The sequence below is a fragment of the Siniperca chuatsi genome, linkage group LG11, assembly GCF_020085105.1.
Source record: "Siniperca chuatsi isolate FFG_IHB_CAS linkage group LG11, ASM2008510v1, whole genome shotgun sequence".
Lineage (NCBI taxonomy): Eukaryota > Metazoa > Chordata > Actinopteri > Centrarchiformes > Sinipercidae > Siniperca > Siniperca chuatsi.
In genome coordinates this window covers 1259574-1272178 of record NC_058052.1, presented here as the reverse complement: position 1 = coordinate 1272178, position 12605 = coordinate 1259574, and the positions used below count along the sequence as shown (strand labels likewise).

At 45.2% G+C, this 12605-nt stretch overlaps 1 protein-coding gene across 1 annotated transcript; it reads right to left on the bottom strand.

The window, feature by feature from the left end:
- Positions 1–8820: 8820 nt before the first annotated feature.
- On the bottom strand, positions 8821–12124 carry lbx1a (ladybird homeobox 1a). Its single transcript, XM_044214412.1, has 2 exons — positions 10705–12124; positions 8821–9828 (listed from the first exon to the last, which is right to left on the bottom strand). The coding sequence occupies exons 1-2, from the start codon at positions 11030–11032 to the stop codon at positions 9296–9298; spliced, it is 861 nt and encodes a 286-aa protein (XP_044070347.1). The 5' UTR covers positions 11033–12124; the 3' UTR covers positions 8821–9295.
- Positions 12125–12605: the final 481 nt, after the last annotated feature.

The following is a 12605-nucleotide window of genomic DNA, read 5'->3' as shown; positions in this document are numbered from 1 at the left end:
AAATTAAACTTCCTTTCCTCTGAACTGTTATTTGAAGCAATGTCCATTTCTGATGACGACGGCACAGCCGGATCACAGCTGGATCAGCTTTAACTGTTCTATAGTGACTTTTGATGGTTTGGAGTTTGCATTTACATATATATATGCACAGTCCAAATAATCTCACAATAAACTATAGTTTTTACCTTAGCCGCAATTTTCAGATGGAATAGAAATGATGATAGACAATTAAAATGTGTTTATTGTTGAAAGACAACAGACTGACTATAATATTATCCATGATACAGATTAGGGTACAGATACAGATTAACAGGAAAAGTGGAGGGTCACCTTTGAGACCCCGCAGTACATGTACTATTATCAGTTGTGGCCTGGATCTGATGCTTTTCACTGTAACACTATCCCAGTAATAATGTGATGATGACAGATAAGCTGTCTTGTGAGTCCTGACTCTCTGTAAGCTGAGGAACAGCTGCTGTGGATGACTGAGTGGCTATTCCACAGACAGAGCATGACAGGCATGTGTCTGTAGTGTGCCTCTATACCGACTGCACACGTTTTTTTAACCTTTATTTTAGTCAAGAAAGTTTCACTGAGAGGAAGCCTCTCTTTTGCAGGAACATTCACACCTGGAAGCTGCCCAGAATAACCACAGTCTGATCTGCTGGCCCCTGAGCAGCTCCACTGGAGCGGTTGGGGTTATGGGCCTTGCTCAAGGGCGCCTCAGTGGTGATAATGAGGGAGGGGCAAGCGCTGCTTGCTCACTTTCCCCACCCAGATTTATCCTGCCGGTCTGGGGATTGAACCGCCGATGTCCGGTCACAACCTCGCTTCTCAAAATACACATATACGCACGCACACACACACACACACACACACTGGACAGCTCAGACCCACTGTGGACTAAATTCAGTTTGAAACATTCAGAAAAGCAATACAATGGCTGTTGTTGGGAGAAAAACTTGTATCACCAAATCTCCAAACTTTTTCAGGAACGAAGAAAAGCAGCCTTTTTTTAACTGGATTTTGTGAACTAATGGTCTGAACCCACAGTTATTCTTTATACATGAAAATCATCAGAACTGAAGGTAACTCTAACCCAGATGACAGTACCTACATGCTTTGGTTAAAGGGCCCTGTCTTCATGTTGCATTAGTTTTAATAACAAGCGTCTGTCTTATGTCATCTGAGGATGATATAATACCAACATTAAAACAAAACTCAATTATATTTTACTTTCACCTCAAACTGATGTTTGATATTTCTGGCAATGACACAGGACTTCTCTAGGCTTACAAGAAATGTTATATGGAAATAAATAATTGTGTTTTAGACTGACATTGACATCAGATATTTAAGATACAAAACGTTCCACTCAGTTTTACTCCAGTCTCATGGAAAAGCCTCCAAAACAGCATTTAGATAGCAAGTCCTTCAAACTAACCGACAAAACAATCTCCACTAAAGGTCCAGTTACTTGCTTGTTCTGGAACTTTCGGCTATATCACACAGTCTTCATCAGCAGATAAAGTTTGCTCGGTTGTCATGGAACTGGAGGAACCTTCTATTATTCTCAGCAGGGTCTTCTCATCCATGTTGGCTTAAAAGGTGAGCCTGACCGTTTATTCTTTAACTTGGAAACAGCAGTTGACAAAACAATCTCCACTCAAGGTACAAAAACTATTTGGTTATGCATAGGAAATGATCGTGGTCAAGGTTAAAAGATGCCAACATTGATTGTTAGTAAGAAACTGGTATGTGAAAAGCAGCCTCCAGTATCAAAGTCACACATGTTGCACACCCGACCAAACTTCTCCCTAAGAGGTTTAGTGGTGCTATAACAGCGTCACACTACTTCCATCTTTGCTTCTGAGAGATAAAAGTTTTCACATGGCCACAAGATGTTCTTGTTAAGTAAAGTAAATGCCAAAATAATTTTTGACATTTGAATAAACAACAGGTGCTGTGGTTTTTCCTGTGAGAAAAAGAAAATGGTACATTTGATCTAGTTTTTGGTGTAGCAGTTGTTAGAATGATACCCTAAGCCTATTTAATGGTAAGAAATATATACAGTTAATATTAAACAGCAAGTCCCCCAAGATATACGACAAAATAGATCATTTGTCATTTCCTTCCAAATGAATTAATATATGTGTCTCCTGATCTGATACCCTTTTGTTTTAAGTCAAGTCAGGTCAATTTTATTTTTATGGGTCAAAATCACACAGCTCAAATTTGCCTCAGGGGGCTTTAAAATCTGTACAACATACAACACCCTCTGTCTTTAGACCCTACATTCGGATGAGGAAAAACTCCCCCCCAAAAACCCTTTTAATGGGTAAAAAATGGAAGAAACCTCAGGAAGAGCAACACAGGAGAGATCCCTCTCCCAGGACGGACAGACATGCAGTAGATGTTGTGTACAGAATAGACCAACATAATAAAATTATGGCCAATCAGGATGACAAAATTATAGATAGATTCACAGAAGTGGTGGATATTTTATAACGTCACCGTTTCTTGATTTCTTCTACGTTTTCTTCACATTATGGTTTGCTAAATGTGACACTGCTTCCTAGTGGACACATAAATCATACCAATTCATTCAATTAAAAGAATGTGCATGAAAATTCTGATACTAGCAAGATTACACGTTGTATAACAAAAGGTCAAATGGCCAAATATATAGCATTTGTGTTACACCAGTATATACTTTATATTATGAAGATTGAAACTGCATGTGTGGTTTTGCATATATGGTTGATTAAGTGCATGCACACATGAGAAGCCCTCTGGTTGCATCAACACTTTCTTATAATTCTGACTTCTTCTAACCATGTTACATACTGTACATACGCAGGCCTAACTAACCTCCCACACACACCCACACACATATGCGTGTACACACACCGTAGCTCCCTGCCTGCCCTCTGTAAATCCCAGGCTGCTCTGACAGGCTGCATTAAGAAGAGCCTGCTCAGCATGAACACATCATAAAAGTGGACATGCAATTTCTGTTTTCACCAAATAGCCAGCCGAGCTTGTTCTGCATCTCTGATTTTAATACACTCGACAAGCAGCTTGGGGGGGGAGTTATGCCTTCCAGCACTGCTAAATCCATTTCTCAATCTGAATTATCAACTAGAATTTGATTAATATGCAAATTCAGAGGAGGGAGGGAGAAAGTCTGGGATAATTCTCTTTGTGGATAGTAATTAATCACCGGTTAAAGTAAATGAATACATATATCAATTTTGTCAGGGACACGCTTAGTTCAATAGCCCGTAAAATTGAAGTTTGAAGTGTTAAGGGGCTCTACAGGAACGTTATTACTAAAACTTTCAAATCCACCCTATTTAGTGATCAATCAAGCTGTGCCCCGCGGCAGAGGCAGCTCATTTCTTCAGCTCTGTCCTGACACATAGAAACACAGAGAACAGACACCTGCTTAACACACACTGCTCCTCAGTCAGAGCTGCAGCAGACAGCACAGCACAGCACAGCTCAGCACAGCGCAGCACAGCGCAGCGCAACGCAGGGCAGCGCAGCGCAGCGCAACGCAGCACAGGACAGCACAGCGCAGCGCAGCGCAGCACAGGACAGCACAGCGCAGCAAAGCACAGGACAGGACAGCGCAGCACAGCACAGCACAGGACAGCACAGCACAGCAAAGCACAGGACAGGACAGGACAGCACAGCACAGCACAGCACAGCACAGCACAGGACAGCACAGCACAGGACAGCACAGGACAGGACAGGACAGGACAGCACAGCACAGCACAGCACAGCACAGCACAGCACAGCGCAGCACAGGGCAGCACAGGACAGCACAGGACAGCACAGCACAGGACAGGACAGCACAGCGCAGCGCAGCACAGGACAGCGCAGCGCGCGCAGCGCAGCGCAGCGCAGCACAGCACAGCACAGCGCTGGACAGCACAGCACAGCACAGCACATCACAGCACAGCACAGCACAGCACAGCACAGCACATCACAGCACAGGACAGCACAGCACAGCACAGCACAGCGCTGGACAGCACAGCACAGCGCTGGACAGGACAGCACAGCACAGCACAGCACAGCACATCACATCACAGCACAGAACAGCACAGCACAGCACAGCACAGCGCTGGACAGCACAGCACAGCGCTGGACAGGACAGCACAGCGCTGGACAGCACAGCACAGCACAGCACAGCGCTGGACAGCACAGCACAGGACAGGACAGGACAGTACAGGACAGGACAGCACAGCACAGCACAGCACAGCACAGCACAGCGCTGGACAGCACAGGACAGGACAGGACAGCACAGCACAGCGCTGGACAGCACAGCACAGGACAGCACAGCACAGGACAGCACAGCACTGGACAGCGCTGGACAGCACAGGACAGCACAGGACAGCACAGCACAGGACAGCTGGACAGCACAGCGCTGGACAGCACAGCACAGCGCAGTGCAGCGCAGCACAGCACAGCACAGGGCAGCAGAGGACAGGATAACACAGCACAAGGCAGCACAGCAGAGGACAGTGCAGCACAGGACAGCACAAGACAGCACAGCACAGGACAGCACAAGACAGCACAGCACAGCACAGGACAACTCAGCACAGCACAGCACAGGACAGGACAGCACAGCACAGGACAGCAGAGGACAGGATAACACAGCACAAGGCAGCACAGCAGAGGACAGGACAGCACAGCGCATTATGAAATAAAAGACTTGAGCTATGAGATTGTGAAACGATGGTATATGCTCCTGTAGAAGCCACAAGTCTGTATGAAATCAACTTTGTTTTAAGAATTCGCGATCTCATGGAGAAGTACTACACTACCCACATTCCTAAAGTGTTACAGTGACGTCTCTGATTGGTGGAGCTAGATGTTATCATGGAAATGTTTAACGCACCCGCAAATGCAAACCCGCGAACGGCTAGTGAAATAAAAAAAACCCTTTATTTACACACTTACAACTTACAACAAGTTTAGCTAGTGAATTATTGCCATGGATGTTTAAAGAGAATTGGATATAGCATCAGAGGCGGGGCCTCCGCTCATTTTGTATGAAAGCTGCTCAGTGGAACATGAAGCCAGAAAAGTTTGACTTCCTGGTATAAAATGATCTTCCGCATCGTGTGGCCCACAGAGCAAGCGCACAACAGACTCTGCCGGCTGAGCCAGCTAACTTCCGGTTTAGCCCTCTGCTAACTTGAATGGGGATGAAATGATTTAATTGTGCGGCTCTTCTAGACTTTCCAAATGGATCGAATTCTGTCATTTTGCCAGGGTTGTGACAAAAAAATGTTTTACCGTTTTACAGCCGCTTCACAATGTAAGTCTATGCAAAGTCTTTTTTGGACCAGTGTGCATCATGTGACGGACCTGGAAGTTGTAATTCCAGGGTTTGGTGGGTTTCAAAGCCACTTCTTGGGGATTTGGTTACTGCTACCATTGAACTCTACATTCCTTTACGTTACGTTTAGCACAGCCATGATTTCCCTTTCTGACATGCTGCGTTTTTTTAGAGAATCACTACAACACTATAATAATGACAAAGGTTAAATTCAAGAAGTAGCGCTACTATTGTTAGGATGGACGTTGTTACAAAGGCATCATTTGCAATGATTTATGGGATGCGTAGTTCCTTCACTCTTAAAAATAATTATGTACACAGTCTTGTACCTTTGCCTTTTTTCCCCTCCATTTTCCTTTGTTTCTGCTCCGAATCAAATGTTTTATGGTCACGATTCATCTCGTAGCTGGTTGGCTTGGTTCCAGGCTGAAAACTCTTCATAAAAGGATTTTCTGAAATGTCAATGGAGTGAATAAATGGCAAATTCACTTCCGGAACTGGAGCCGTTAAAAAAGTGGACCACTGTTTAGCTTTATATTATTATCATCATCATCATCATCATTGTTATTATTGTTATTATTATTATTATTATTATATTATATAATAATAATAATAATAAATAAAACAGTAATGATCTCTGTGGGAAATTGGATAATAATTTAAATAACAATAAGTGAAGTAAAAATTGACAAATATTTTTTTTAAATATCACATCATTCGAGTTTAATACTTTATCATACTCCTACTGCTGTTAATAATAATATGTTAAAGCTGCAAGCTGTTAATGCACATGGATATTTCGCTTGTATATGAAGATGTCATTGTGTTGGCAGGTCCCAGATGGCAGCAGCCAGTTGTTTAGAGGTCCAGCAGGAAGAAAGGGAGGGGGCGGTGTCAGGTCCAGTTGTTTAAGCAGGGGACCATGCATCAAACTTCAATTTTCCGGCCGATTGAATAAATGATTCTTTTCTCTCTCTCTATGCGCGCGCGCGCGTGTGCGTGTATGTTGGTGTGCTGCAGTGTTTGGCCGACATCTCCCGCATTAAAGAAAACCATGTTTCCCAGCAGTGTGGCCCAGGCTTTCTGATGAAAAGAGTGTCCCTGTCCGGGGCATCACGCGCCCTCCGGTACCGCACACCCTGACGCATGTGGCTCCACGCGGCCTGGGTGCACGGTAGTAGATTAAGTATAAAGAAAAGAAAAATATCTCTTCCTCTATATATGGAGAAACAATTGGTATGGAGAGAACATATATTTTTCTTTTCGTTATTTATGAGCTTATGAATGTATGAGTGACGCGCATGCGCGGACTGGCCATCGGGAATTTCGGGAATTTTCCCGGAGGCCGGTCTTTCTTCCCATCCACGGCATTAAAGGCTACAGCCTATAGGCTATATGCAGCTAGGATGGCCTATTGAATATCTAATATCTCTATATAACGGCTGTGCATTAATGGCAGCAGCAGCCATCACAGCTGAAAGTGAGAGGATCCTTTGCCAAAACATGGCCCAGAGAGGCAGCCGGGCTGCAGGTGGCGGAGAGGACAGGACAGGAGCTTTGTCATGCTCACATGCTGGCTGCTGGAGTCCGGCTGCAGCTCGACCGCTGCCCGGGTTTCACCACTCACACTCAAACATTTACAGGAGTGAAATTTCTCTAAAGTGTTTTTAAAAAAAAAAAAAAAAAAAAAAAGGTCATCAGCTTCGACTGTAAATGGGTCAAATAAACACGCAGCCTAAATGTGATCCTTTTCTCTTAGATGATCAATTCTGTTTTGCATTACAGCCCATAAGGCATAACCTGTTTGATACGCAGCAGTAACAGTGATTTGTTGAACAGGCCCACTTACTCCACAGCGGACCATCACTGTTTGATGCTCATGTCAGACCGTCCTAAAGGTGTCTGTTTCATTTTTAACAAAGCTGAGTCAGACAGGGCGGGTTGAGCGTCTTTGCAGGGGCCTCTGGAGACAGCTTTGTGGATCCGGTGTGAACATAGCTGCTCCTGCGGATGCAGTCTGCTGGCTCTAATTTAGTTCTGTGTTCAAACACTGCTGACTGCTTTGCAATATTTTAAATCATTCTGATAATAAAAGCAGGCTGTTCAGGTGTCAGGTGATCATTACATTAATTCAGCTTCTAATGTGTGCTTTCTGTACACAGACATGGGCAGGAAAACCTTGGACAATTAGTTTCATCGTTTTACATATTAGCCTAACCAAACAAATGAACACGCTGTGGTTTTTGAAATCAATGATTCATTGATCGACAAACATGTTGTTCGAATTTGGTGAATCAAATTGGGGCCACTTGACAGCAAATTCCCGGGCTGCGTTTTGCTGCCAGTCCGCCCCCATTCCTTTCAAACAGCTCCTCCACTAAGACACAAGCTGAGCGCCAAGAGTGTAAGCAGGCTTTGGGAATGGGTCATCAGCACCTGTTTAGATCCTGTCATGGAAATATTAAGTAGTAGAAAATTAACATCATATAAAAAATGATTTATATATATATATATAATATATATTTAATATATATTATTTTTTATATAATATATATATATATATATCTATATATATATATTACATGGAAATTCTCTATCTGAGCAATGATGAAGACCGTGACGTGCAGCTAAAAGCTCCGAGAAAAGTGGATCTTGAGTTAAAATTTTTCTCGTCAAACTACCATTAAAAAAAATAATAGACATCTGTGAAAATTAGAAAAGAAACTGACGGATTTTGACTGCTGTCTGTTCCTGTTCCCACTGCGGGCTGCCTATTTCTATTGTTGCCAACTCACATAAATGCTGCATGTAGCTGATGAAGAGATGAAGAGCAGATGAAGAGCAGATGAAGTGTGTGACTGAGAGCTCTGCCATCTTCAAGTCAATTATTTTAGCGCTCCCGCCCCAACACCAGCCCACTGAGCTGCATTCACATTCATGGCCGTGTTTTAATGCAGTGGGCAGCGAGCGTGTCTGCATTGTGTGCGACAGAAAGGGGCCTACGCTGCTGAAAAGACGGGTTAAGTCGATCCATCAAAGTGACTGAGAGTAAATGAGAGCAGAATCCGGAAACCATATGGCCTGGAAACACTCTCCTCTGGCCGCCTTTGTGCGCTGAGACCCGCCGGACGGTGCTGCAGGGGGAAAGCTGGTCTCCGTACTGTGCCCCGGGGAACACACACACACACACACACACACACACTCTCTGTCGGTCTCTTCAGGGCCTCTTCTCGCTCCAGATTGTGTTTCTCACAGAGAAAAATGAAAATACACGCACGGGATCAGAGGGCAAGTTGCTGTTGTAAATGGATTTGGCAAACGTCCTCCCAAACACCCGGACCCCCGGACACGGGCGGCCGACCCAGAAGAAACACGAAGAGACCTAAATGATGACATTAAAAAGGCCCGGCTCGCTGCAGCTATTCCGTAGGAATCATTTATAGAAATGTGCGAAAGGGGGAATATTTGCAAATGTTGTTTTTTAATCGTCATCGTCGTATAGTTTACATTACAGTCTGTACAGTTTTATGGGTTCTGTATATTCTAAAGGCACTTAAAGGGTGTACAAAGCATTATAAATATATTAAATCGTGATTTATTACAAGCTATCAGCTACATATTTTGTGTGTGTGATTATCATTTCAGAACAGTTGGTTATCAACAAGCTGAAACATCCGCGAGCCTTCCGAACATGCGTGGAATATTTTGGTGATGGTGAGCAGAACCAACCGGCTCGTGCGCACCTGCATGTTTGCTTTTTGGCGTTTTTCCTTCTGAATGTCTCTCTGTCACGTGCCACGCGTTTTCTGAGCGCGCGCCCGTCCAACAGAAAGCAGTGGGCCTGATGTTTCTGGATAGTTCCCGTGCGTAAAGCCAGGGTTTCTGTGCGGAAACAGCGCGTCATCTGGCACCTCACGCCGCTGTCTCGGTGACCACGGACGTACTTTAGTCATCCACGTCAATCTCCTCGTCTTCCTCCTCCGAGCAGCACTGGCTGCTCAGCTGGCCCGTGTACCACGACGATGCGGGTGAAGGAGGCGACATGTGCGGTCTGCCGGAGTCGAGGTTCTCGGTGGTGTCGTGGTGGGACCTGGAGGAGACCGGCTCGGGCTCGGTGTGGCCTGGCGCTGGAACCGTCCCCCCGCCCACACCTCCGGCCGCGCACTTCTCCAGCTCGGCCAGCTTGGAGAGCTTCTCAAAGGCCTCAGAGCCCGCGGCCTTGGTGGACTCCACGTCCGCTTTCATCTCCTCCAGGTCCCGCTTCAGCTTGGCCCGCCGGTTCTGAAACCAGGTGATGACCTGCGCGTTGGTCAGACCGAGCTGCTGGGCGATCTGGTCCCGGTCCGCTGGGCTCAGGTACTTCTGGTACAGGAAGCGCTTCTCCAGCTCGTAGATCTGGTGGTTGGTAAACGCCGTGCGGGACTTCCGCCGCTTCTTAGGGGTGTTCCTCTGGCCGAAGAGCGTCAGACCGTCTCGGCCTAAGAGAAAGGTTAAATAAGGTCACATGAGGTGCAAAATAAGATCAAAACACGAGCCAGTTCTGCAGGCCGTTAGCAAAGCACCTGCGTCCAAAAACCAATTGTGAGCCACAAGAAACTTCATAGCCACTGCAGTAATAACTGATGTATGACTTTTTTTCCAGACTAGTCAATGTGATCAATTATCAGATGTAGCTCATATTTCTTTAAAATTCTGAACGCTGCCTGGACAGATTTCTGTATCTTTCCAAAGATAAAAATCCTCCCGTTTCCCTGCACTGTAAATGTTATTTATTAAAATAAATGAAACGCAAACTTAAATATGGAATTGCTGAAATTACTGCTGCTGCTACGCCAGATATTAGTCACGAAAACATCCTCTAAAAACACCGTTGGTCTCTTGTCGCTGTGAGCAGAAAACAAGACCGACAATTCAATCTGAAAATTGATTTAGATTATACTTTGTTATTTTCATTTGTATGAAGATAATAGTATGATGATTTTAGGCTATATTTCAAGTGAACACAATTTTTAGTAGTGCCATAATGTAACAATGGTAAACATGTATCTAGTGTTTGACTAAATTAATAATACATCGAATGTAAATGCATTTAGGCCCACTGTTATTGCACTTCAAAAAAAAAAAATAAAATAAAAAAAAAAATACGTTGCAGAATTATTCTGGAATCACAAATAGAATTAATAAATACATTTATCACGTCTCTCTCCCCACAGCACGCGGGAAAAACTGGAGTTTTTTTCTTAAAAGAAAAGAAATACTGCTATTGCATTAGCCTACTGGTACAATAGTGAGCGTGCGTATAATTCCCGTAGAACCAAGAAAACGAACTGGAGGAAAGCGTGGCAGTCTTTTACCCTCGGCAGCCTGCAGGACGCTGACCTCCAGGCCCTTGAAGGTTTTGCTGGCCAGCTCCTCCAGCGCGCAGAGCGGGGAGGTCTGACTGAGCAGCGCCCGGCCTGACAGGCGCTGGCCCAGCGAGGACAGCTTCTCTCCGGGAGAGATGTGGTGCGCCGCTGCGCTCAGGGAGCAGCTCCTTCTCACGCACGGCTTGTTGAGGATGTCCTCGATGCTGAAAGGCGTCAGCGGCTTGTTGGAGTTGGCCGGCGGCGGGAGCTGATCCAGCGGACTGCCCCTGCGCTCCTCCAGCCCTGCTGGGCATGTCGAGTCGTCCTTAGAGGTCATGGCGGCTCAGCGGGTCGCACCTGACTGTGGTAAGTTAGACAAGAGCGATTCAAAGCGGGGGCAAGCTGTCGGGCTGTGGTAAAGTTGTACACAGAGCGATGACAGGAGAGTAAAGACAATCCGCAGCTCCGATCACAGGTGTCTCTCCGGCCGCATGCTGGCCGCTGGGCTGCAGGCTGCAGGGACACTTCCGACTTCCAGTCCCACCCCGTCTCCGAGCCACTTCTCCAGGGTGACGCACAACGAGGCGCGAGCCGAGCCCATCCGGCGCACGGTGATGCACCAACAGCAGCAGCGGCTGACCGCCAGTAACTAAGTTCTGACTGAAAGGTAGTATCACTTATCCCCCCCCCCAGAGTGTGTGAGGCGGTCAGATACCGGGGAGCGGTAATTAGAGGGCGGAGAGGAGGAGTCCAATTAGAAAGTAGAGGAAGCCCACTTCACACTTTCTCTCTAAAATTAGGCAATTTGTCACAAAAACAAGCAAATGTTTATCTCCGCGTGATATTAGCCTCATTTGCATACAGGACGTAATTGGCACCGCGCGTTTGATCACTGGGTGAGCTCGTGCCGATTTGGATAAAGCAGCTCTGCGTCAATCTTCAGGCCAATTACACTCAGAAACACACGTGACGAACTCCCCGTCGAAAAAGATCAGTGCAAGTGGAAAACCAGAGAGCGCTGTGCTGTGCAGCGGGAGAGCCATATATGAGCATGCTACCACAGAGAGACAGGCAGAGTGACAGAGGAGGGCATCACCCTGGCCCGAGCGCCCCCCCCAAAAAAACAGCACCATGTTATAACTCAGCAGCAAAGAGCCAGGCTCCCCACAGACAGCAGGAGGGCCGAGAAAAAGCTCCAGCTGCTGACAAATAACTCCAGGACACAAATATGAGGACACATTTTATTATAGCTCCCTGAAAATACCTGCAACACATTTCAAGGTTTCATATTCTCCCTTTATAACTGTAACCCTTAAACATAAACAGGCACTAAGCAAACACTAATGCAAACATGAATCAGATATTTTTAGAAATGCTATAGCAAACATTTTCTGAGCCTTTTGAGCGCTTCCATGACACTTAAAACGTTCCATGTTGTGAAAAGATGCGAACAAAACTAATGGCAGCCTAAACTGGTCCTTCCTAAACATGTGTGGTTGGTTGGTGGTTTTACTTTGTACAAAATATAAACCTGTGATATTGTCTCTCTACTGATAGATCATCATCGTTTCTTTCAAATGTTTGTGTTACAATTTGTAATGAAACAGAAGAAACCTCAACATTCAAGGCAAATGTTGATGCAATCAAGTTTTAAGTTTTGACATTGTCCAACTTTTTTCCACTTCCGTAAATTTCCTGCTGGAGTAGTTTGTTTTTCCATGTGTGGCACACGCAGGCATGTTTTAAGACTTGTTCTCACTTAACAAAATATATCTAACTGCTCAATGCATCAGTGTTAATTAAAGAGTTTTGCCTAAATAAATTGTTTCAATTTAAAAATGTTTTTGTGCTTGAAATCAAGGAATATCTGAGCAAGCAATGAATAAACAAACCGTGCAATCTGGCTAAGC